Source organism: Mustela nigripes, chromosome 4, assembly GCF_022355385.1.
Source record: "Mustela nigripes isolate SB6536 chromosome 4, MUSNIG.SB6536, whole genome shotgun sequence".
Lineage (NCBI taxonomy): Eukaryota > Metazoa > Chordata > Mammalia > Carnivora > Mustelidae > Mustela > Mustela nigripes.
Window position 1 is genome coordinate 109,112,759 of NC_081560.1, and position 26,762 is coordinate 109,139,520.

Sequence of the window (26,762 nt, forward strand, 5' to 3'; positions counted from 1 at the left end):
AGACTCCCTGTTGAGTTGGGAGTCTGATGCAGGGCTTGATCCCAGGACCCTGAGATCTGTACCTCAGCTGAAATCAAGAGTTGGACGCTTAACTGACTGAGCCAACCAGGTGCCTGTTTTCTCTGACTTAGAAATTTTCTCAACTTCAACTTATGATCCTTTTTTTTTTTTTTAAAGATTTTATTTATTTGTCAGAGAGAGGGAGGGAGAGAGAGCAAGCACAGGCAGACAGAATGGCAGGCAGAGGCAGAGGGAGAAGCAGGCTCCCTGCCGAGCAGGGCACCTGATGCGGAGCTCGATCCCAGGATGCTGGGATCATGACCTCAGCCGAAGGCAGCTGCTTAACCAACTGAGCCTTTTATTGACTATTAATTTACTGCTCTAATGCTTAGTGACAGCTGTAGTGCTTTTAATTTTCAAGAGCTCTTTATTTTCTATATGGTCTCGTACCATTTCTGTTCTTTTAAGATGGGTACAACATCTTATCTTTCTGTCTTTGCCCTTTCCAAAGAATGTTATTTGTGTTTGTTCTTCTTTTGCATGGGTTCTTACTTCCAATTTGTTTTTTCCTGCTTTATTGTTTTGATCTCTTCCTTATGAAGGACTTTTTCCTTGGCTGTCTTCTCCCGATTAGGAATCTTGAGCACATGATTGGGACAGATCAACTTTGAGTTTCACTGTAGGGTGTTCTGGGTGGGTCATTTTTTGGAGAGGACTACTGTCAGATCTTTAGGTCTTTTTCTTAGACTAGTTGCATTCTAAAGAGAGGAGTCTTCTAGTCTTGACTGGAGGGTAAAAGAATGGCTATCCAGTTGAGGAATAAGAAAGGGAAGAGGGGAAGTTCTTAGCATTTTTTTTTTTTAAGTAGACTCCACACCTAGCATGGAGCCCAACACCAGGCATCAACTTACGAGCCGGAGGTCAAGACCTGAGCTAAGATCAAGAGTTGGACACTTAACCAACTGGGCTACCCATGGGTGCCTTAGCATATTTAGCTCCCTGACTTCACTGACTTCAGCATCACACCTATACCTATGCCTTCAATAGTTCTTAGCATTGCCTAGGCCAAGAACTCTGTCTTACCATCTTCAGAGAATAAACTTCCAGAAGAGAAGTCACCTAGCAAATGGCAGTGGGAGTGAGGATCTAGGAATGTAAATACTTTTTCTTTCAAAAATTTTATTTATTTATTTGAGAGGGAGAGAGAGAGTGAGCCAGAGAGAGAGAGAGCACACAAGCCAGGGGGAGGGCAGAGGCAGACAGAGAAGCAGACTCCTGCTGAGCAGGGAGCTTGACCATATGGGGCGTGATCCCAGGATCCCAGGATCATAACCTGAGCCTAAGGTAGAAACTTAACTGACTGAGCCACCCAGGCGCCCTAAATGCTTTACAGATAATGTTCACCTAATGCTTCTTATTTTGGGCTTATTTTCATAGGTACATGGTATAGCTAGTTATCCCTGAGTCTCTGGCAGACTGGTTTTATTCTCAGCCCCATTCACTGCTGACTTGAGAAAAAGGTTGTCTTTCTTGGGTCTGTTTACTCTCATTCATCTGCTTTTTGGCTCGTACATTCTGTTGCTATTGTCATTGTCCCCATTTTTGTTGCTATATTATTTCAGAAATAGTATTAACATACCATATATATGATAGATGTGTGTAATGTATAATTGTTCATATATTGATATGTTATATAAAATAAATATATATCATATATCCCCAAATAACACATATATACGATTATGATATTTTATCATTGACACTACAAACCCCATCTTTTGGGGCAGGGCTCTGTATAGTATAATGAATAAATCTTTCTGTATCAGCACATTCATACTGTGGAATAGCTGCATCATAATTTGTTTAATTAGCTCTTGATAGGGCACCTGGGTGGCCCAGTAGGGTAAGCATCTGCCTTCAGCCCAGGTCATGTTCCTGGGGTCCTGGGCTCAAGTCCCACATCCATCTCCTTGCTCAGCGGCGAGTCTCCTTCTCCCTCTTCCTCTGCTCCTCCTCACTGCTCACGCTCTCTCTCAAAATATTTTTTAAAAGTTTTTGATAAAGATATTTAGGTTATTTCGATTATTTTTCCTATTATGCATAATTCAACAGTGAGCATCACATTGGCATATTTATAACATTTCAGATACTCTTCATATTTTCCCTTTTCTGTGGTAAATTCTAGTTTATTTTAGATTTGGCTATAGCTCAAGGTCAAGACATTTCAGATTCTTTCCAATTAAAAAATGATTGTTGCTATGAATGCATGTGTATATGTATATGTAGATGTATATTTATTTTTTTATTTTTTTTTTAAGATTTTATTTATTTATTTGACAGACAGAGATCACAAATAGGCAAAGAAGCAGGCAGAGAGAGAGAGAGGAGGAAGCAGGCTCCCTGCTGAGCAGAGAGCCCGATGTGGGGCTTGATCCCAGGACCCTGGGATCATGTCCTGAGCCGAAGGCAGAGGCTTTAACCCACTGAGCCACCCAGGCACCCCTAGATGTATATTTAAGGAAAATAATGTGAGGGGCACCTGGGTGCCTTTGTCATTTAAGCATTCTGCCTTCAGCTCAGGTCATGATCCCAAGGTCCTGGGATCGAACCCTCCGTCAGACTCACTTCTTGGACTGGAGTCTGCTTTTCCCTCTGCCCCTTACCCTGTGCTCTCCCTCTCTCCCTCTCTCAAATAAATGAATAAAATTTTTTTAAAAATGGGAGACCACTCAAAAGTGTAGAACACAGACAGCTAGGAGTCTTTCCCCTTGGTGTGAAATGGGCTGGGAACAGAACAAGAGAGTGGGTGATGGTCGAAATTCTGTGGAGAAATTGAATGTCTCTATAGAGAGTACTCTTTTTTTTTAAGTTTTATTTATTTATTTGACAGAAATGACAAGTAGGCAGAGAGGCAGGAAGAGAGAGAGGGGAAAGCTCTGCTGAGCAGAGCTCGACATGGGGCTCTATCCCAGGATCCTGAGAACGTGACCTGAGCCTTCTGAAGGCAGAGGCTTAACCCACTGAGAGACAACCAGGTGCCCATCTAGAGAGTACTCTTCCACATTTTAGTACCAGAGATCCCCTAAGTAAGCTAGATTCCTGATTAATCACCAAATGGACAGTTTTTCCGTTAATAAACTCTACCAACACAGTCGAGTTTTAGTAGGTCATCCTTCAGTGTGAGTAATCAAGGAAAGCTCCAGCATAAAAGATTGAAACTACAACAGAAGAAATGACCCTTGAGGAGAGAGGTAATGAAGGTAACAAACATAAACTATTAAATTATCTCTGGTTATTATTAATCTCAGAGAACCCATAAGCATCTATAAAACAAGAACAGTATAATGTGAAAAGGGAACAAAGAAGAAGAAAAACTTGGAAATAAAAATTGAAACTATACTTCAATAAAGCATAGTTTGGGGTGCCTGGGTGGCTCAGTGGATTAAGCCACTGCCTTCGGCTCAGGTCATGATCTCAGTGTCCTGGGATCGAGTCCCGCATCGGGCTCTCTGCTCAGCAGGGAGCCTGCTTCCCCCTCTGTTTCTGCCTGCCTCTCTGCCTACTTGTGATCTCTCTCTCTGTCAAATAAAATAAATAAAATTTAAAAAATAAAAAAATAAAAAAAATAAAGCATAGTTTAAATTTGAGGAAAACTTCCAGAAAGTATAAGGAAGCAGTGATGGAAATGTTAGGAGATGAGTGATATCGAGTATTATTCTAGGAATAGTGAAATTAGAGGGGAAGAAATTAACAACTACACATACCACTGTTGTTAGAGTATACTTACATGTTTATATCTTTGTTTTTTTATAATGGGGAGAGAGACACTAGCATTACTGTTAGAATCGGTCAGCCTGAGGAATCAAGAAGCCACGGAAACAGCATTTCTGGTTACGTGTAACTATAAAAAGCAATTGGTTTTAGGAAAACTGAACAAGAAAAAAACTCAGAGTTTTCTTATGAACTGTCTCACAACTATATTATTGATTTGTTGCTTTATACCTCATATCTTAGTGATTATTATTTATTATTATACATATTATATATTATATATCATGCTTATTCTTATGTTCGCTCTCTCCTTAGTGAGTGCTGTATATATACAGTGGTGTAGTCTCCCCACCCCCTGTATACATATTAATCACTAGGGTCGTTCTGGAATAATCCTTAGGTGGGTGTAGAAATTACCGAGTAACTAAAAGAAGAAAAATCTGGAGAACTGACTGGAATATTTATTTTTATTTTTTGACGATTTTATTAATTTATTTGAGAAAATGTGTGTGTGTGTGAGAGAGCACCAGCTGGCAAGGTGGAGGTGACACAAGGGAGAGGGAGAAAGGGAAAAGCAGACTCCCTGATGAGCAGTGAGCCAAATGTGGGGCTCAATTCCCAGGATGATGACCCGAGCCTGAACTGAAGACAGATGCTTAACCAACTGTACCACCCAGGCGCCCCAGGACTTTGAATCTTTATATTGAAAGAGCCCATCAGACACCTGAAAAACCAGTGAAGAAGGAGCCATGCCCCAGTGCATTATTATGAAATTTTAAAACACCAGGAATAAAAACCACCACTTAAGATGAAAAGACAAATGACAGTAGAGTTTTTAACATTTACAAGCAAAGTACTTTCAAAATTTTGAAGGGAAATAATTTTCAACTTGGAATTCCATACCTGGTTAAACTATCCATAAAACAATGAAGTTTGAGGGTTAGGATGTATTTAGACATGTAGACAAAGAATATCTCCTCTGTGCCTTTTTCAGGAAAGTACTAGATGATGTGCTCCAACATATATGGGAAGAAACCAAGAAGGGGGAAGATGGGCATTTCACTTAACAGTGGGTCTCTGTCAAGAGAAAGTAGTGAAGGGAATTCCTAGGACGATGGCTGTTAGAGCAGACCCAGAGAGCAGCCAGCTAGATGGAGTAGAAAGTCGGCCTTTAGGACAGAGAGATTTGCTGAATAAGGAACTGGATGGAGTGCTTGACTTTACGGAGCAGTTGAAATAAATGTGAAAAGGTGCACCTGGGTGGCTCAGTTAGTTGAGCGGCTGCCTTTGGCTCGGTTCATGAACTCAGGGTCTTGGAATGGAGCCCTCTGTCAGGCTCCCTGCCCAGTGGGGAGTCTGCTTCTCCCTCTCCCTCTCCTTTTCTCATGCTGTTTCACTGCTTAGTAAATCTTTAAAAAAAGAGAAATAAATATGAAAGGCCTACAAAAGGAAGACATAACGTAGAAAAAAGGACTTTTGGAAACTTGGAAAAATAAATGGCTCTATGAGAAAGGAGTTTATTAAGTGTGCTACTTCTGCAGTGAACCACATTTATATACATTACAAATAGCATATTTAATTAACTAAAGATAACTATATATAGAAATTATGTTGGGAAATAGGAGTAAGTTTCTTAAAGAATTTAATTATTTGACAGAGAGATCCCAAGTAGGCAGAGAGGCAGGCAGAGAGAGAGGGGGGAAACAGGCTACCTACTGAGCAGAGAGCCCAGATGTGGGGCTCAATCCCTGAGATCATGACCTGAGCTGATGACAGAGGCTTAACCCACTGAGCCACCCAGACGCCTGGAAGTGGGAGTATTAATAAGAATTAATAAGAAAACATCCTCACTGTTCAGTGCAGGCTGAACTTCTAATTAAACAAATAGTTACTATTACCATCTTTTAATAATATACTAACTGAAAAAATAGAATTGAGACTTTGTAGGCTGAGAGAGAAAGAAAAAGAGCTGTTGGTTCTCTAGTGTGAGTGTACATTTGTTTGTAGTCATAGACACGCTGCTTTGTTACCAGTTTAAAAAAATTCAGTTATACAGAAAAGTTTAAATGTTTTTAATTGTTATTATTGTGTCAGTTATTCTTTACTTTTAGGAAACTTAGCTAAAGAACATGTATAGTTTTGTAATTACAGTTCTAAATTCTGGAGTCAAATGACTTCAGTTTGGATTTCATCTCGACTTTTACTAGCTCTTTGGCTTGGTTTACCTCTCTAAATCCCAGTCTCCTAAACTATAAAATGGGATTATAATAACATGCCCCTCATAGGATTGTTGTGAAGAATCAGACAATCTGTACAAAGCATATCAAAGTGTCTGGCATGTAGCATTTTCTCAGTAAATGTTATATTAAAGTCATAGCAAAGGCAATTATTATTTTTAAAGATTTATTTATTTTGAGACAGTGCATGCAGGTGGTAGGGAGGGGCAGAAGGAGAGAGAAAGTCCAGCTGACTCCCTGCTGAGTGTGGAGCCCGACAACACAGGGCTTCAGCCCAGGGCCTGTGACATCATGACCTGAATCGAAACCATGGGTCGGACACTCAACTAACTGAGCCACCCAAGCCCCCTGGCAATTATTTTTTATACTTAATTGAATTCATTTACTAAAATCAATTTTTAAGAAATAAATTTAGGGGCACCTGGGTGACTCAGTTGGGTTAAGTTTCTGCTTACAGCTCAGGTCATGAACCCAGGGTTCTGGGATCAAGTCCCCCATCGGACACTCTGTTCTGCTCAGCAGGGTGCCTGCTTCTCCTTCTCCTGCCTGCTCAATGCTCCCTCTATCTCTCTCACTATCTTGTCTTGCTCTCAAATAAATAAAAATAAAATCTTAAAAAAGAAGATAAAAATTTTTTTAAAATGTCACTTTTGGGTTCCTGGGTGGCTCAGTTAAGTGTCTGCCTTTGGCTCAGGTCATGATCCCAGGAATCCCACATCGGAGCCTGCTTCTCTTCTCCCTCTCCTCCTTCTCATACTCTCTCGTTGTCTCTTTCTCTCTCTCTCATTATTTTTATATATGATACATAAATTAGTTATATATTATTTATTTTTATTTATTATATATTTATTAATATCATTTATTATTTATATATTATTTATTTATATGTGATATATAAATTATTTATATATCATATATATAAATAAAATCTTAAAAATTATGTAATTATTTTTACATAAGGTATCAGTTACTTAGGCTACTTGTGTCGTTCTTTAAAACTTCGTGGAAATGCATTGTTCACAAATCTTTGAATAATCATTGCTACACTTAAAGTGAAGCCTACAATTTCATAAGAATACGGACTTGAAGTTAGAATTACCTGGATCTGGGACTGCGTTCTGACTGCGTTATTATGTGCTACTCAGAAAATTGAGAAGTTTCTTTTTTATGATCAGGTTTATTGAGGTATAACTTAGAAACAATAAAATTCACAACTTTTATGTTTATAATTTGATGTGTTTTGGCAAAAGTATATAGTAGTGTTTCTACTGTCACTGTGGACAGTGACTACTGTTTCTACTGTCACTGGGACAGTGACTGCCACTGTCCCAGTATAAAACATTACCGTCTTCGTGTGAGTATCTTCCCTCTCCCAAACTCCCATTTTCTCACCTGCAAAATGGAGATAAAACCTAGCAACCTAAGATGGCTATAACCACAGGGGCTAATGTATAATTTGCACAGAGAAGACATGGCTAGACAAACTCATTAGTCTTTCTTCTTATTTTCTAGCTTCTGAAAGTTCTGCTGAAGACAGTGAGCAGGAGGGTGAGACAGGTGCTCAAGACCTGGATAACCGTGGCAGAGAAGACTCGAAGATTGATCATTTAACCCACACCAGAAATGATCTTCTTGCAAAAGAGGAACAGAACAGTTCATCTTTGCTAGAAGAAAACAAAATCCATGCAGATTTGGTAATATCCAAACCAGTGTCAAAATCCCCAGAAAGATTAAGAAAAGATATGGAAGGATTATCTGAAGATACTGATTATGAAGAAGAAGATGAAATCACAAAAAAGAGAAAGGATATTAAGAAGGACACCACAGAGAAATCTTCAAAGCCACAAGTCAAACGTGGTAAGAGAAGGTATTGCAACACAGAGGAGTGTTTAAAAAGTGGATCACCTGGTAAGAAGGAAGATAAGGCCAAGAACAAAGAATCGCTTTGCCTAGAAAACAGTAGTAACAGCTCTTCAGATGAAGAGGAAGAAGAAAAATCAAAAACGAAGTTGACGCCAACTAAGAAATATAACGGTTTGGAGGAAAAGAGAAAATCTCTACGGACAACTGGTTTCTATTCCGGATTTTCAGAGGTGGCAGAAAAAAGGATAAAACTTTTGAATAACTCTGACGAAAGACTTCAGAACAGCAGAGCTAAAGATCGCAAAGACGTCTGGTCAAGCATTCAGGGACAGTGGCCTAAAAAAACACTGAAGGAGCTGTTTTCAGACTCGGACACGGAGGCGGCAGCCTCCCCGCCCCATCCTGCCCCAGAAGAGGGTCCTGCAGAGGGTTCCCTGCAGCCTGTGGCGGAGGAGGAAAGTGGCTCACCCGGTGCCGAGCTCGAAACCCCGCCTCCAGCGGGCGCTGACAGTAAACCTGCCGAGGAAAAGCCAGTGGAGATCAGTGACAAAAAAGCAGAATTTCCTAGTAGTGGCAGCAATTCAGTGCTGAACACCCCACCTACCACCCCTGAGTCGCCTTCCTCGGTCACTGTGACAGAAGCTGGTCGGCAGCCGTCTTCTGTGACGGTCGCAGAACCACTGGCTCCAAACCAGGAGGAGGTTCGAAGCATCAAGAGTGAAACGGACAGCACAGTCGAGGTGGAGAGCGTGGCAGGGGAGCTCCAGGACCTCCAGTCAGAAGGGAACAGCTCCCCGGCAGGCTGCGACGCGAGCGTGAGCTCCAGCAGTAGTAATCAGCCAGAGCCGGAACATCCCGACAAAGGTGAGGCGCGGCAGATGCACACCGCCTGCTTCGGAGGTTTCCCTCCTTGCATTTTCACCAGCTTCATGGTATCTCGTTAGAACGTGAGGTGTTGAAGTGAGGTCCTTGTGTGAACATGATGAACATGAAAATTTGGAGGGTAATTTGAGTCAGTGAATAGTGAATGAGTTTAAAAGCTTGAGGATTTAATGTCCTTTGCTTGAGCTGTTACATTCCATAGTGGACCAGGACATGTGCTGGAAGTGCCCCCGGTCCAAATCCAGACCTTTCTGAAGACTCATTATACACTGGTTGACTGTACGGCATGAGCAGCTTAAATATATTTCTGTAACGTTGTTTTGTAATTGTAATGTGCAGTTTCTCACAAACATTTTGATTTATTGACAGACCCCTCCACCCTTAACCAAATACTGTATGTAGGGGTTTGGAGCAACCAACTGTCCAGGCACTGCTTTCCTCAGACAACCGTGTCAAACTGATTTTCAAGCCTGACTAACTTGTGTGAGTTTGTAAAGGAATTTGATGCTTTCTTAGATGCATAGCTTCCAGATTGAAGGACCAATGTGTATGTTAATAACCTACAGTAATACTTCTTTGATTTTCCATGCAGTTGTTAAAGGTGGAAATTCAAATTAGTACTTCCCAAAAGTGTTAGTGCCTTTTGATTTTGCCATGGCTATTCTTCTGTCATCATTTTTCTTATAAACCACTTCTGTGGTGTCCTCAAATGAATATAACATACGCTGACACTTGGCTTCGAAACATAGTTTTCGGGGCGCCTGGGTGGCTCAGTGGGTTAAGCCACTGCCTTCGGCTCAGGTCATGATCTCAGGGTCCTGGGATCGGGTCCCGCATCGGGCTCTCTGCTCAGCGGAGAGCCTGCTTCCTTCTCCTCTCTCTCTCTGCCTACTTGTGATCTCTCTCTGTCAAATAAATAATAAAAATCTTTAAAAAAAAAAGAAACCCAGTTTTCTGTTGTAAAGATAGGATATGTATTTTCTATAACATACAGTTGTTATTGTGCTAGACTTATGTTTTTAGCTGAGCTTAAGGAGATGTGATAGAGATCAAATGAATTAATTCCAGGTTTTCTCACACAAATATTTTTTTCCTTTATCTCTTTCTTCAGCTTTACTGAGATATAATTGGTATAACATTGTCCCACAAATCTTGACTTAAAACATTCTTTTTAAAAAATAAATATTAAGTAAAAAATATAGTTGCAGTTCAGTTGGGATCTTCATTGTGTTTTCACATTCATATAGCTACATACAGTATGTGTGCCATGAAGAGATATAAGAGCTTATCTTCTGATAGACTAAGTTAGCACTGCCCTTTAGAATCTTAATCTTGACTAGGTTAAAAAACATTCAGCTTGAAGAATACTCCCAGATTTAGGGTAATAGAGACCATCTGCTCTATCAGATCAAAACATACAATATTTTTAGAATTGATCTCTCTTTAGAAATAAATTCTCTCTCTCTCTTTTAAAAGGTTTTATTTATTTATTTAACTAACAGAGATCACAAGTAGGCAGAGAGGCAGGCAGAGAAAGAAGGGGAAGCAGGCTCCCTGCCGAGCAGAGAGCCGGAGAGGGGACTTGATCCCAGGACCCTGAGATAATGACCTGACCAAAGGCAGAGGCTTAACCCTCTGAGCCACCCAGGTGCCCCTAGAAATAAATTCTTAAGCATTTATTTCGTATGGCCTCATTTTAAGAAATTTGTCTATTAATACCGGAGAATTCACATATATCAAAAGTAAAAAATGTAATTTTTACAATTTAGATTTAGGATTCCCTCCAGTTAGCTTACATTAAGCTTTCTATTTCTTGCAGCTAAAAGCTTCAGAATTAATACTCTTTTAGGGAGAATTCTGGCAACTATTTTTAAGACTCTCTGCTTCAATATAGTCATCATCCTCATCACCTTCTTTATGTTTCATTTAAATTGTGATTTTAAAATAGCATTAGGAAGAGTTATCAGTAAGGTGTAATTAAAAAACTGTCTAGGAAGTTGCAAACAAAATAGTCAATAACCTATTCCATTTTTGACCAAGGAAGCCATGTCTTCTTGTATGTTCAAGACTGATTTTATCATTGGTAGCAGGACTAAGAAATATTTCTTGTAGCAAACATGACATAATTTTTTAATCATACTTATATCATGTCATTACAGTATCCGACATTGTATTGAGTAGAGATGGGACTTTCCTAATCTCTGAAGAAGTCTGGTAGACGACACATGTAATTAGAAATACACAGAAACATAGCAGATGTTGAGGACCAAGTTAATAGTATAGAAAAATGAACTGAAACTACCATTGGGAGTAGTGGTTAAGCCATGAAAGCCTGGCCATCAAGAAAGGTCTTAGTGAAGATGTAGGATGTGGGCTAGTCTTTGAAGAAAAGAGAGACATTTATGATAGTTTCCTAAGAAGAAGATGAAACGTTTCTTAGAATTACTATGCTGGATTTGTAAATGGTATATGCGTTAACCAGTGCTCTGGCAGTGAAGTTATTGTTGGAATAAATAAATTGGTAAAATAACTAAGTGTGAATTACTGCTAAAATTTATCCCATTAATATGGTATCATTTTAAAATTATATTAATATCATTATAAGGTATATCAATATTTTTACCTTTAATTAAATCTTAATATTTATCTTGGTTTTATTGAATTTTAACAAATTTCAGTTTTTATTTTCAGCATTTACCTATTTTTGAATTACTAGACTCATAAGCTCCCGTACTAAATTGAGAACTATTTATGGTTTACACCTCATTTTTCTAAGAAGGATGTGCATACTTTATTTGCTTTTTTAAAACTCCTTTATTGTGTGCAGTAATTCAGTTCATTAATGATAATTTATTCTAAAATTACAGTAATTTATGTGAGAATTTATAAATCTCATAAAGAACATGCATAGTTTCAGAATTGTTCTATGCTTCTAAATGTGGAATTTATACCTATAAAAGCTTGATTTTATTTTGTGTTACTTAATAATTTCTTTCCCATTGTAGCCTGTACAGGTCAGAAAAGAGTGAAAGAATCTCAGGGAGGAGGAAGTTCATCAAAAAAGCAGAAACGAAGCCATAAAGCAACAGTGGTAAACAACAAAAAAAAGGGAAAAGGCAGTAAGTGTGAAACCTCTCATTATTTAAATATAAAAATAATGGCGGATATGTTTTTCCCCCCCCCCAAAGGAAAGGGTATTCAGGATATGGGATAGTTAAATATTTTGATTTTGTCTCTGCCTTCAAAAAAGTCACACAGAAGTCTTCTGATCCTAGGTAAATTCTAGGATTAAGCAGTTTGGTGTTGATATTCAGCAGTGGTATTGATTGCTGATGAATGATCAGGTAATTCTTTTTAAAATAATAGCCAATATAATATAAGCTCAACATCTTTGTTAGTTTTATGTCCCACAGTTCTTTCCACTTGCCATTATATGTGCTATATATAATTGAAAGTGTTTCAATTATATATTATTTTTATTACAGTGAAATTGATTGCTTTGTAACTCTTCAAGGCAAAATGAGACTGGAAGAGAATAATCAAGATAGCTTTAGAGCTGTAATTCCAACAACTCCAGTCTATTACTTTTATCTTTGGTACTCCAAACTGTGTGTCCCAAAAGCAGCTATATACGGTACTAAAGACTTAACTTTAGTAATGGCTCTGTTTGTTGACCAACAGGAATTTATATACTGTATTTCTCCTGAGAGCTGCACATTTTATCTCTCTTTTGTAGACAAAGTGAGAAGCAGAAAATATGTAAAGAATTTTTTTTCAGGTGCCCCACACTGACCTCCTGCTGCTCTTCCAGGAGACTCCTGCCACCTCCACTGCCTGACCTTTGCTATCGGCCGGCTTGGCTGCACTTCAGTGCAGAAAAGGGTTATGCGGCCAGCTCCCCGAGCTTCTGCTGAGCCCATATGACTTCCAGGCGGTGAATATGGCGTCCCTCGGGGCCCCGGGCGGCTGTGCTCAGCAAGGCCATGAAAGCCAGGCTGAGGCAGACCACTGCATCAGAGTGGGGCCAAGCCTTGGGTGGCTTAGCTAGGAGTTGCCAGGGGTTCCAGAGCAGCAGTGGTGGGATTGGGAGGGGTTCACTTAAGGTGTGTGTAAAGGAATGGTGGAGTTGCTTCATTCTCCAAGTGCCACAGTGGGAGGAGTTGCTGTGTACCTTTTCTATCTAAATGCTTTTCAGGCTTTGAGAGCCTGACTGTGCTTTTTTTGGGGGGTAGCTGTTAAAGAATAAATAGTGCCACATTGATCATCAGTTACTTGGAGTAACCGACAGGATACTGAAAGTGATACTTTTGTCTTCAAGACTTTACCATTTAAATGACATTTCCTAAGAGGGCTCATCTTCAATAAGTCAGTTAATGTATTCCTATAATTTTGAGGTACAACAGTTACATTTGATTGTATTCTGTGACTATTCTGTAGCAGTTATAGTTAATTGTATTTTTCCATTTTCATCATTGGGCTTGGTAAATCAGAATAAGGAAACCATTTTCTGAGAATAATTTAGTAAAGTGGAACCAACTCATGGAATCACAGATAATACTTTGTATCCAGAAAGCGGTAATTCATGGAACTATCAATCCCATCACCTGTTCACATGGTAAACTGGCAAGGTTAACCGTTTCTGTTGGAGGACTGAGGCTTTACTCAGCAGAGGCAGATGTAACGTAGTTTTTACATAGATTCGTGAAATCTTCATACCAAATATATTTAGCAGCGTTGAACTGATGGCTTATTTTAGTTAAAAGCTATGATGTAGGAGTAACTGGAGGAAAAAAATCATTGTACACATCAAAGTTTAGAGTTTGGAAACCCAAAGAATTTTTTATTGAATTTCATGATTTTCCATCATTGTGTCCTTATGGCCAGAGGAGTAGAAAAAGTGTTATGTGAACATGATCTGTATACAACCTAAAATATTAAATTTAAATTCCTATAATGGGTCATTTTTAAAAATGCTATATAAATAGTAACATGATAGACTAAAAAGCCATTCCAGTACATAATTATGATACATTTGGCAGTCTACCAGGTATAATGGAAGATTAGTTTGAATTTTTTTTTTTTTTAAAGATTATTGGCAATTCAGGTAAGAAGAATTTTTTGGTTCTGGTTTTGTTTTTCTTAACTGAGATGGTACTATATTTGTATATGATGACTTTCCAGGATCTAGGCAGGGTCTATAAAGCAAGTTATTTACTTTAGTAATAAATTCATATGGTTAATTTTATATTGTTTACTAAAATCAGTGAAAATTTTTTGTTACTTTTCTGTTTACTCATGCTTTTCTTTTAATTTTTCTTTCAGCAAACAGTAGTGATAGTGAAGAACTTTCTGCTGGGGAAAGTGTAACTAAGACTCAATCAGTCAAATCAGTTTCCACCGGAATGAAGTCTCACAGTACCAAATCTCCTGCAAGGACACAGTCCCCAGGAAAATGTGGAAAGAATGGAGATAAGGATCCTGATCTCAAGGAACCCAGTAATCGATTACCCAAAGTTTACAAATGGAGTTTTCAGATGTGTAAGTGACATTTAGTAAACTGACAGTTAAGAGGAAGAATCTGCAGCCTGGTAATTCCTGAGGCTAAATTACCCTAAAAAAGAGGTTGTAACCAAACTTGACACATCATAACCAATTGCAGTAGTAGAGAGCTTACTTGGATCTTGATTGGAATGAACAAGTTCCTAAAAGAAAAATTTCAAGGCAATTCAGGCAAATACCAACATTAACTAGATACTTATGATAGGATGTTAGAAATTTGCTTTAAAATAATCTCTCTTGGGGGTGGGAGTCGATGAAGTGTAAATGAGACAAGATTTGCCATGAATTGCTAGTCACTGAAGCCAGATAATGGTATGTGGGACTACATTATTATTCTGCATACTTTTGTTTATATGAAAGATCTCCATAATTAAAAACTTTTTGAAAAGGATTACCCCAGAGTTTCTCACATACAGAGATATTCTTAGGAATTTGAAAACTGCTTTTTAGGGCTTTTAAAAATTTTCCTACAATTTAAAAGTTAAACATTAAAAAAAGTTATACATACTCATAAAAATCTAAAAAGAGGACAAAAGGGGGCCAGAAGAGAAAAATTTACCTGCAGACCTGACATTCAGAACTTTATTATGATTTCAACATTTTGTTGTCTTTCTAGTTTTATTTCTAAGTATGATTTTTAGTGATCTATTGTGGTGATACTGTATATGAATATGGAACTTTTAGCATACTTGTTTAGGTCCTAAGGTTTACAATTCTACACACTCATTCTTTCAACAGGTAAACCATGCATGTATTATGTACCAGGCATATATAGACATGGATTTTCCTTTCCTTTCCTTTCTTTTCTTTTCTTTGTTTTTAAGATTTTTTTAAAAAGATTATTTATTTGAGAGAGAGTGAGAAGAGAGCATGAGAAGGGGAGAAGGTCAGAGGGACAAGCAGACTCCCTGTGGAGCTGGGAGCCCAATACGGGACTCTATCCCGGGACTCCAGGATCACGACCTGAGCTGAAGGCAGTGGCTTAACCAACTGAGTCACCCAGGCGCTCCCCCCCTGCCTTTTTTTTTTTTTTTTAAAGATTTTTTATTTATTTATTTGACAGAGAGAAATCACAAGTACACTGAGAGGCAGGCAGAGAGAGAGAGAAGGAAGCAGGCTCCCTGCTGAGCAGAGAGCCCGATGCGGGACCCGATCCCAGGACCCTGAGATCATGACCCGAGCCGAAGGCAGCAGCTTAACCCACTGAGCCACCCAGGCGCCCCCCCCCCCTGCCTTTTTAAAAGATTTTTAAGTAATGTCTACACCCATTGTGGGGCTTGAAACCCATTACCCGAGATCAAGAATCACTTGCTCAACTGGCTGAGCCAGCCAGGCGTCCTTATATAGGCATGGCTTTTTATGTTGTTTTACACTAGGAAGAAAAAAAATCTCAGAAAACAAATACCCACAAGCCTTATTTTTTAGTTTATTTGATATTTTTCTACAACCATACTATATGTTTTCTATGATTTTTTCTATGATTTTGTTCAAAAATACATAATGATGAAAGTTTTAAATTCACAGCGGACCTGGAAAATATGACAAGTGCTGAACGTATCACAATTCTTCAAGAAAAACTTCAGGAAATCAGAAAACATTATCTGTCATTAAAATCTGAAGTAGCTTCCATTGATCGGAGGAGAAAGCGTTTAAAGAAGAAAGAGAGAGAAAGTAAGTGTTGGTCTTACTTAAACAAGCAGTTTCTGACTGCAGTTAGACTTATGTGTGTGTATTTCTGTGTATCTTTGGGCAGGTTCTTTAATTGCTCTGCATTATTTTCCTCATCTATAAAATGGAAAAAGTTATTTAAAGAGAAAAAATTATCTTAAATCACAGTGTTCACTTTCGTGGAGTTTATAATCTGCCTTAAAACAAAACAAAACAAAACAATAAAAAACCCAAATGAGATTTCAGATCATGAACAGCACTGGGGAGATATTAATGTTAAGGCAGGGATTGGGTGGGTTGTGTTAGATTACCAATGGTCAAGACCTTTTTATTGAGACCTTAATGACCAGAGAAAGTGAGAGAAGTTAAATCTGAGGGTAAAGAGGTTCTCTTGGTCTACCAGGACTACCATTACAAAGTACCACAGACTGGGGTCTTAAACAACAGGAAATGTATTGCTATCTCCAAATACTGTCACACTGGAAGTTAGGGCTTCAACATAGAAATTTGGAGAGACACAATTCATTCTGTGAAAGAATCCTATATTACCTAAGATACAGCAGATTATTTCCTAAGGTAGAGATTCTTAAACTTGGAACTGTTGACATTTTGGGCCAGATAATTCTTTGCTGTGGGGACTGTTTCGTGCACTTTGGGATGGGTTTAGCAGCATCCCTGGCCTCCACCTACTGGACGCCAGTAGTCCACAGTCATGACAGCCAATGTCTCCAGACGTTTTTCAGATATCCTCTAGAGGGCAAAATCACTCCAGATAGAGAAGAGCTGTTCTAAGGTGGGAACACACTTGGTGCTTTTCAGGAGCAGAAAGAAAACCACTGCGGTGAAAGTGGTAGAGACACAAGTTAGGTAGGCAGAAGCCAAATCATGTGGGGCCTGGTAGGCAAGGATGAAGGGTTTCGATTTTATTCTAAGTGAGATGGACAGCTATTTGAAAGTTTGTTGTTTTTTTAAAAAAATATTTTATTTATTTGACAGAGAGAGATCACAAGTAGGCAGAGAGGCAGGCGGGGGTAGGGGGGGAGCAGGCTTCCCGCCGAGCAGAGAGCCCAACTCAGGGCTTGATCCCAGGACCCCCAGACCACAACCTGAGCTGAAGGCAGAGGCTTAACCTACTGAGCCACCCAGGTGCCCCATATTTGAAAGTTTTAAACAGGGAAACAACATGCTCTGTAGTTTTTGAAAGCAGACTCGAAAGGGGCAGTGGTGGGGGTGCCTGGGTGGCTCAGTGGGTTAAAGCCTCTGCCTTTGGCTTAGGTCATGATCTAAGTGTCCTGGGATCGAGCCCCGCATCGGGTTCTCTGCTCAGCGGGGAGCCTGCTTCCCTCCCCTCTCTCTGCCTGCATCTCTGCCTAGTTGTTATCTCTGTCTGTCAAATAAATAAATAAAGTCTTAAAAAAAAACAATAAAGGGGCAGCGGTAGAGGCAAGCTGTATTGGTTAGGGATCCCACTGCAGTGGCTTCAGGGGGCAAGTGACAGTACCCTGGACTGGGTGCTTGCAGGAGAGATGGAGAGTGGTCAGTGCTGGGTTGACAGTGCTTGCTGATGGATTCGGTGCAGGTGGAGGAGAAAGGAAGTGAGATGACTTGTAGGTTTTTTCAGCTGGAACACAAGGCTTACTTGCTGCTGACATTGGAAATGAGGAAGACCTAGAAAAGATGTGGGCTCCCCAGTGTGGGTTGGGGAACACAGAAAGGATCAGACATTTCGTTTTCGCCATGTTGCCTTATTATTATTATTTGTTTTTTTTAGATTTTTTTTTTTTATTTGAGAGTGAGAGAGAGTATGAGTAGGGCGAATGGCAGAGGGAGAGGGACAAGCAGATTCCCTGCTGATTGCAGTGCTCAACAAAGGGCTCAGATCCCAGGACCCTGAGATCATAGTCTAAGCTGAAGTCAGGCTTAACTGATTGAGCCACCTAGGCGCCCCTTTGCCATGTCCCTTTTTTTTTTTTTTTTAAAGATTTTACTTATTTATTTGACATTCAGATCACAAGCAGGCAGAGAGAGAGGAAGGGAAGCAAGCTCCCCACTGAGCAGAGAGCCCGATGCATGGCTCTATCCCAGGATCCTGAGATCATGATCTGAGCCGAAGGTGGAGGTTTAACCCACTGAGCCACCCAGGTGCCCCTCCCATGTCACTTTTTGAAATGCCCTTAAGGCATCCAAGTGGAGATGTCAGGTAGATGGTGGCATGTGTAAGTGTGTAGCTGAGGGGAGAACACAGGACTAGAGAGATCATTTTTAAGTCATAAGCATAGCTATAGCACAGTAGTTACTGCAGATGGTTTATTAACTCCCAGTACTTGAGGCCATCACCTAGTAAAGAAATGAGGGTACAAATGAAGGAAAGCAGAGGCAAGTCCACTTTTAGTAGTAGGACTGAGAGGGAGAAGAGCAAACTAGTAAGACTTTGAGGAGCAGCCTTGAATGAAGAAAACCAGGAGGAGCTGGCCAGGAGTTGAGGAAGTGAAGAGTTGTCATCTTGTCTGAAAGGCCAGTGAAGTGACTAGTGACTGGTCAATGTTGGAATCACCAGTGACCTTTTCAAGAGCATTTACTGTGGGCTTTGGAGATGGAGAATCTGGATTAAAGCTGATTTAGCAGAAGATGGAGTAGGGAGGTGAGGAGGTAGAGATGGTGACCCTAGGAGAAAGGGAACCCTAGGAAAATGTCACATTTTGTAGTTTTGTAGCAAATTCAAAAAGGGGACATTAAAAGTGGGGGGATGGGACAAGCTTACGATTTTCTTCCCTAACTCTCCTCTTTTTCCACTGTTCCCATTCTCTGAAGCACTTTGATTTTCATTTTCCTTTTCTTTAGATGAATATTCTTCCTTTTCTCCTTTGCTGTTGCGATAAGTCCTGTAACTCTCTCCGTCTTTTTTCTAGGCTTTTTTTTTTTAAAGATTTTTTATTTATTTATTTGACTGAGAGAGATGACAAGCAGGCAGAGAGGCAGGCAGAGAGAGAGGAGGAAGCAGGCTCCCTGCTGAGCAGAGAGCCTGATGCGGGGCTGGATCCCAGGACCCTGGGATCATGACCTGAGCTGAAGGCAACGGCCCAACCCACTGAGCCACCCAGGCGCCCCGAGGCTTTTTAATTTGTGTGCTGGCTGAAAGTCTGGGTTATGGAGCAATTTGAAAAGAAATTAAATGTTAATATATAGGAAGTATTTACAGAAACATTGTCAAAGGAAGGGGATCAGGGTTCTCTGAGATCTATAACTGTCTAAAAATAATAAAAATCAATTATAATAAACATAATATTTAAAGGCTTATGCTAGAGCTCCTTACCCTTAAGTCGTCTAATCCTTTTTAGAATTTTTATTTATTTATTTTTTTAAAGATTTTATTTATTTATTTATTTGACAGGCAGAGATCACAAGTACACAGAGAGGCAGGCAGAGAGAGGGGGAAGCAGGCTCCCCGCTGAGCAGAGAGCCCGATGTGGGGCTTGATCCCAGGACCCTGGGATCATGACCCGAGCCAAAGGCAGAGGCTTTAACCCACTGAGCCATCCAGGTGCCCCTAGAATGTTTTTTATGTAGTAAGATTTCTATTCAGAAACTGCTCCTCTAACATACGTGGTCACTGTAGATTCTCTATAACAAGTGGTTCTGATAAATGAATCCTTTCTCTGGGGAGTTAGTTCTAAAAGTCAATTCCTAATACTATTAACATATCAGTAGGAAGGGGCAGCTGGGTGGTTCAGTTGGTTAAACATGTGGCTTCAGCTCAGGTTATGACCCCAGGGTCCTAGGATCATACCTCCACCTTGGGGATGGGATAATGGGACCTAACTGAGGCTCTTTGCTCAGTGTAGAGCCTGCTTCTGCCTCTCCCCGTGACCCTCTCACCCCACCCCATGCTCATGCTTTCTCTCTCATGCTCTTTCTGAAATAAATAAAATACTAGTAGGAAAATGACTATCCTAGTTATTAAAGAAAAGCAAGCCAAATATGATACTATTCCTAGCCAAAAAAAAGTATAACTGGAACCATTGGTAGGAAAATATACTGAAATTCATACACATTGCTGTAGGCATTGGCACAATTATTTTGGAAAACAATTTGACTCTCTATTTGGAGAACTAGCTAAATCCAGTTCTGAGAATAGGTCTGAAGGAAAAATAGTAACCATAAAGAAGTTTGTGGTTATATTTATAATAACAGATAGAAATTATTTAAATTGGGATACATTACATTGAAGAAAAAGTAGACATTTAAATTTTTATTTAAAATGCCCAAAATTGGGGTGCCTGGATGGCTGTCAGTTAAGCATCTTCCTTTGGCTCAGGTCCTGATCTCTGGGTCCTGGGATCCAATCTGGCATCTGGGTTTCTGCCTAGCAGGGAGTTGCTTCTCTCTCTCTCCCTTTCTCTCTCTCCCTCTGCCCCTCTGCATTGATTGTTCTGTCTCAAATAAATAAATAAAATCTTCTAAAAAAAAAAAAAAAGAAAGAAAAAGAAAAAGAGGTAGATTTGTGTATGTTCAAGTATGGAACAATCTCCTAAGATAAAGTGTTCAAAAAAAAATCAAGAGTCAAACACTGTACTATGATGCTTCCACTTGTTTTTTTAAAGTAGGATTGTAGCTACACATGCTTAATTTACATATCATATCTCTAGCTTCTGGAGATAACATTCTTCCAGAACAGGGCTAGGAAACATTTTCTGTAGAGGCAGATGATAAATATTTTGGGCTTTGTTGGCCAAGTGGTCTCTTCAGAACAACTTGACCCTGTCATTGTAGGTGGAAAATCTACCATAGGCAAGATGTAAATACATGGGCATGACTGTGTTCCAATAAATTTTTCTTAACAAAAGCAGGTGGGCTAGATTTGTCCTGGGGGCAGTAATTTGCCAGCCACTGTTCTAGAGTTTTTTTTTTTTTTTTTTTAAAGATTTTATTCATTTATTTGACAGAGAGATATCACAAGTAGGCAGAGAGGCAGGCAGAGAGAGAGGAGGAAGCAGGCTCCCTGCTGAGCAGAGAGCTGGATGTGGGACTCGATCCCAGGACCCTGAGATCATGACCTGAGCCGAAGGCAGCGGCTTAACCCACTGAGCCACCCAGGCGCCCTGTTCTAGAGTTTTTTAAAGACTATGAAGCAACTGATAACAATGGGGAAGGAAATTTGGATGGTTTAGGAGGGTTTTTGATGAGAAGGTTTGCTTTTCTACCTTATATTCCTGTACTGAAGGATTTCTTTTACCTTGTGCTTGTATTCCTTAAAAACATGTTTGTTTTTTTTTTAAATACTGATTGATAACAAAGAGAATTTCCCTGAGGAAAATAACAAATGTGTTATTTGCTTTGTAAATGAAGTTAAGGAAAATGCAGAATCAATTAGCCTCCCTTTCTCATCTCCATTTAAATTCCTAAGAAACTCCCAACACTGGAAGATGCAGGAATTAGGAGGAAGGAAGCGATTTTTGGGTGGGTTACAGATTTTTCCTACTGGATTCAGAGTTCTTTTTGACATTTGTTTCTGTTGTTACAGAAAGTCGATTCTTAGTTTTATTTCCATGTCTTAGTAGACTGGGCCCATGATTTTTTTCTAATTGATCCCTGATCTGCCCTTTTTCATTAACTGTAGTTGGCATGGTCTAGCTACTTCAGATTCACTAATTTTTCCTTTCTTTACATATGGTATTGTGACATTTACACTGCTCCTGTTGTCAGCTAAATGGTTTTAGAGAGTACACAGAATTTTAGTTGAGAGGACTGTTTTCCATTTCCTTCCTTTCTGTTGTTGTGTATACATTTATTAAGCCTTTGGTTTGGTCTTCCCTTTCTTCAGGTGCTGCTACATCCTCATCCTCTTCTTCCCCTTCATCCAGTTCCATAACAGCTGCTGTTATGTTAACTTTAGCTGAACCATCAATGTCCAGCGCATCACAAAATGGAATGTCAGTTGAGTGCAGGTGACAGCAGGACTTGCTAAAGCACTTTGCACTTAATGGCTGTTGAGGGCCACGTCTTTTTTTTATACTGCACAGTGGCACAAAAAAAAAAAAAAATCAGACAAGCACTATTTTATATTTAAAAATTGTTTCTTGACAAGCTGACTTGGCACTTAAGTGCACTTTTTTTATGAAGAAAAAGTACAATGAACTGCTTTTCCTCAAGCAATAATTGTTTCCAACTTGTCTGGGAATTGTGTGTCTGGTAACTTGAAGGCCTTCCACTGTGGCAAATGGAGGCTTTTCACTGCCTGTAGAGACAATACAGTAAGCATAGTTATTCGGTGGGCCAGAACAGGTTAAGATAACTTACTGTATATGTATTCCCTTGTATTTTGTTAAAGCTGGAACATTTGATATTTTTCCATTTATTTATGAAAAAATATGAACCTATTTTCATTTGTACGAGCTAATTGTTTTTTAAAGCAAGTCACCTTAGGGTGGCTTTAATTGTATAAGTCAAGCACATGTAATAAATTCAAAACCTGCAGTTAACAGGATAGTAGACATCAATCCTGGTAACCAAATATTAAAGATTCTCTTTAAAAAAGACTGAACATGTTTACAGGTTTGAATTAGGCTAAAAGGTCTTGCAGTGGCTTTTCACGCCCCTTCAAATTGGAATGGAACTACTGTACTTTGCCATTTTTCTATAAATCAGTATTTTTTTTTAATTTTGATATAATACATTGTGTGAAAAAAGAAAATGGCTAATAAACTGTATTAAATCTTAAACAATGTATAAAGATTGTACTTAGCCAGTTCAAAGTGTATATTTATTCATAATGAATTATAACAGTTATATTTTTGTGTTTTCTTGTAAATGTTTCTTTTTCCTTAAATACAGATAATTCATTTGTATTGCTTATTTTATTATGAGCTACAACAAGAGGACTTCAGGAACAAGTAAACTGTATTAGTATGGTTCAAGGTTGTTGATATGAACTGTCTCAAAAGGATGGTTGTTATTTTAAGTATAAATAGCTAATCGGGGTGGTAGGCCTATAAAGTTAAATGCCTTGTATAAAATCCAAAATGAGCGCAAAATTGTTTTCACTTGTATTGACTTTATGTTGTATGATTCCAATCTCTGTTCTGTTTGGCACTTGTATTTAATTCTACACCTTTGTAAGACATTTGTATATTGCGGATGTGTTCATTCAAGCTATTTAATACCTGGCACTGTTAATACACAGTACTTTACTGTACAGACTGTTTTACCGTTTTAATTGTAGTTCTGTGTACTTTTTTTGGATGGAGCTGGCATGTTTTATTTGTTTTCTGGCAATACGACATGTGAGAATTTCGAAGCGTTTTGTTGTAGATGCTAACGTGTCAGAATCCTTTACATTCAACTTTTCTAAGAAAAGCATTTTCAGTCTTGTAGTGTGTGCTTAAAGTAACTAATTTTGTTGAAAATGGTTTCAAGTTACTCAAATTTGTACAGGACTGTAAAGATTTGTTGACAGCAAAACGTTGAAGAAAAAGCTTATAGAATAAAAGCTATAAAGTATATATTAGGATCTGCAAACAATGAAGAATTATGTAATATATTGTACAAATGTAAGCAAAGGCTCTGAAATAAAATGCCATAGTTTGTGAATCCTTGATTTTGTTTCTAAAAGATTAAGTAATTTTAGTTCATTTCTGTATATGATCACTGACTGGAATATACATTTCCAGCCTGTATTAGCAGAAGGGGTTAACTGGCATTCCAAAAAAGGGGAAGTACTATACCTATAAAAATTAAAAGTCCATTAACCAGACACAGGATTTATTAGGCAATTTTTATCATTGTATATACACTCTATAGACTATTTTGCTTGATTCTGAACATGAATATTTATGACTTGGAGATTTGTCTAAAGACGAAAAAAAATTATTTTCTTTAACATGTGGAACCGTCACCAGCAGATTTTTTCCCTTTTTTCTGTCTTGTCATTTTTGGACTTTGACTTTTAGCGTACTCTGCTGCACTGCACATTGGAATTATCTGGGCATTGTTAAAACAATAGTCAGCACTCTGTACTGTGCCCATGGTGGTGGTGGTAAGTGGTGGGGCAGCTGTTGCCCCAAAGGAGTTGTACTGAATTGGTCTAGGATGAGACATGTATTAAAGGTCTCCAGTGACTTTAATATGCATCTGAGTTGAGAACCACTGCTTTTCTCCCCATTTAAAAAAAATTGGTAATTAGGTTTTTTGCCCCATTTAATGAACTTTCCACCAAGAGACAGTCCTTTCTTAAAACAGTTTTTAAGGCCTAAAAAGCTCAAATGTATAGTTTTAAATTACCTTTGGGATGACCCTTTTTTTATGTTTACAGAAATTTAACTTCTTAGGGATGAGTTTTAAAATCTAGAACAGTGCTCCCAAAATGAAGTCCTAGAATACTGGTTCCTGGAAATGCTTTGGGAGTTGTCAAGTATCTATGCCACATATAGCACTTTTTCCCCACAGAGATTCATTGTTAGCATATTAAAAACTGAGGTGGCCTATGAAGAAACACCTGGCTAACTTCCTTTACCCCTACTGTTTTCAATCTTGCCTGGTCATGAAACCTTGTTTTTCAAGGAACTACTAATACAACCTACTTTGTATGTTACAGAAACAGTGCTCTAAAAGGGACCTATTCTGAACTTTGTTGGAGTTGAGGTTTATACTCTTGAGCCTTTCTGCCTTCCTGACAATTCTCCCTTCTCCCCAGCTCCTCTGGAGAGTTTGAGAATTTCTTGGTATTACCAGAATTTGACTTGAGTTTTCATCTGGTCTCCTGAACTAGGTTTTACCAACCTAGCTTAAAATTAAGAGGATATGGTGTTTTTTTGCAGTGTTTTCCAAAACTTTTTTCCCTACTGAAATAAACTGAGAGATCTTCTTAATTTTCTTATCCTGGGAAGATTGGAGAAGCTGAAGCAGCACAGATAAAACCATTAACATTTTTTACAAAGTTTTTGTCCTTTTTTTTTTTTAAAGTAGGCTCCATGCGCAGTGTGGAGCCCAGTGAAGGGCTTGAGCTCACAACCCTGAGATCAAGACCTGAGTTGAAATGAAGAGTTGGTCACATAAACAGACTGGGCCACCCAGGCACCCCTTGTGTGTTCTTTCCTCTGAAATTACTTTATATTTTAAACTCTTAAAAGGGAGTGAAGTGACCTCCAAACACTTAAAAACCAGTTCTGAATGGCAGTGGGGATCATTTCTTAACTCTCCAATCAAGCTTCTTTATTCCTCACTAATTATTGTCCTCTAGAAATGTGTGCTGCCTTTCATTCTTTCTGGATCCATTTCTCCACCTTTCTCTTAATTTTAAACTACTATTCAGGGATTTTTGGCTAACATCATGATAGGTTTTGTGTATATTAGATGTAATACCCGGGAGGAATACTTCCTGGTTTAGTTGTGGAAGTACTAGATGTAAGGCCTAATAAAATATGTGCTAAACTGGATGGTCAGGGAAAACCAGTGCATACATGTTTAAAGTGGGTGATGAATGAGCATATGAGATGAATGAGCATATGAGAATTGTGACAGGAGGGTGGCAAAGAGGAGATGCAAACCTTGAAGTAACGTTCAAGGGAAATTCATCTGGAAGTGGAATGTGTAGGTAAAAAGGAAGGGAAGAGTCAGGAAAGGCCAGATGTGATGAGGTTGCAGTGCTACAGATAAGATGATTCCTGGAATAATGCTAGAGAGAGTAGGGAAGGGATGGGATTGGGAGACATTCTGAAGGAAAAAGAATTTCTTCATTGGACTGTGTAGGATAGATGGAGGGAGATACTTGAATTGCAAACAGGGACAATTTGATTTGTCCCATCTTTTGTGAAATACTGCAAGGTCACAATTAGGGGAAACCTAATTCAGACTCAGAAAACAAAACCATGGCCAAGCAGATGAATATTTTTTTTCACCATTTTTCTGATGTGTTCTATGTAAGGTCAGCTATATTCTCAATGACTTCTGTTAAGAGCTTTCAGAAAGCAGGTCTATACTCAGAGTCAAAATTCAATCCTATTTAACCACCAAAGTTCTGGATGCAATTATCTAATTATAATCTAGTACTTATCTTCTGTTACCTAAAAATCAGTTTACCTGTGTTCACTAGGTACAGCAAATAGGGATAAAAAATGGGATAAGACACTCATTCCCAGACATCTAGAGAGGGTTTGATGAAGGGTTGGAAAAAATCTATTGCAAATAGCTGAGAACTTATCATAAGTGAGATCTCAGCTGGGCCTTGAAGAATGGAGAGGATTTTGCAGATGAAAATGAGTAAAGACATAATTTTGGGTGAAGGAATAACAAGAAATAAAAAAGGGTATAATGTGCCGGTTTGGAGGGACAGGAGTCTGGAAGTTAGGCCGAGAAAATAGCAGAGGAGTTCGGAGTGCCAAGGATCTGGTAGAATAGGGCAGAGCAGGATAGGGCTGGGGCCTCCACTGCTTTAAACTTAACTTTGAAATGTGTCAAATTTCAGAAAAATTGCCAGAGCCATGCAAAGAATACCCACGAACGCTTGATGCCGATTCATCAAACGTTAATGTTACGTAGCCGACATCCCTGTAACCGCCGCTCTTGGTAAACCCCTCTCCCCCATCGTCAGCGACTCGGGGGTTTTCGACCGTGTGTTCCGTCCGCTTGGGCTGAAGTCCCGCACGCCGCCTGGCTGGTGGTTATTTATACGTCAGGTCTCAGGACTCCCGAAGACTCCTTCACTCCAAGGAGAACATCTCTCAAACCTGAAGAGATCCAACCCGCTGCCGGAAGCCCTGCCCCAAGAGGGCCGGAGTCTCCCGCTCC

The 26,762-nt window shown here is 39.2% G+C and overlaps 1 protein-coding gene across 6 annotated transcripts in view; it reads left to right on the top strand.

Annotated features, from left to right (window-relative positions):
* ARID4B (AT-rich interaction domain 4B) overlaps positions 1-23,567 on the top strand; it is a 147,601-nt gene extending 124,034 nt beyond the window's left edge. For 5 of the 6 annotated variants that reach the window (XM_059397294.1, XM_059397293.1, XM_059397292.1 and 2 more), the window contains 5 exons: positions 7,521-8,735; positions 11,759-11,872; positions 14,076-14,291; positions 15,837-15,983; positions 21,802-23,567. In XM_059397294.1, the coding sequence (XP_059253277.1) occupies positions 7,521-8,735; positions 11,759-11,872; positions 14,076-14,291; positions 15,837-15,983; positions 21,802-21,929 (1,820 nt within the window). In that variant the 3' untranslated portion in view covers positions 21,930-23,567. Of the gene's footprint in view, positions 1-7,520; positions 8,736-11,758; positions 11,873-12,531; positions 12,688-14,075; positions 14,292-15,836; positions 15,984-21,801 lie in introns of those variants that run through there. The other variant, XR_009403895.1, reaches the window with a different exon arrangement.
* The last annotated feature ends 3,195 nt before the right edge of the window (positions 23,568-26,762 follow it).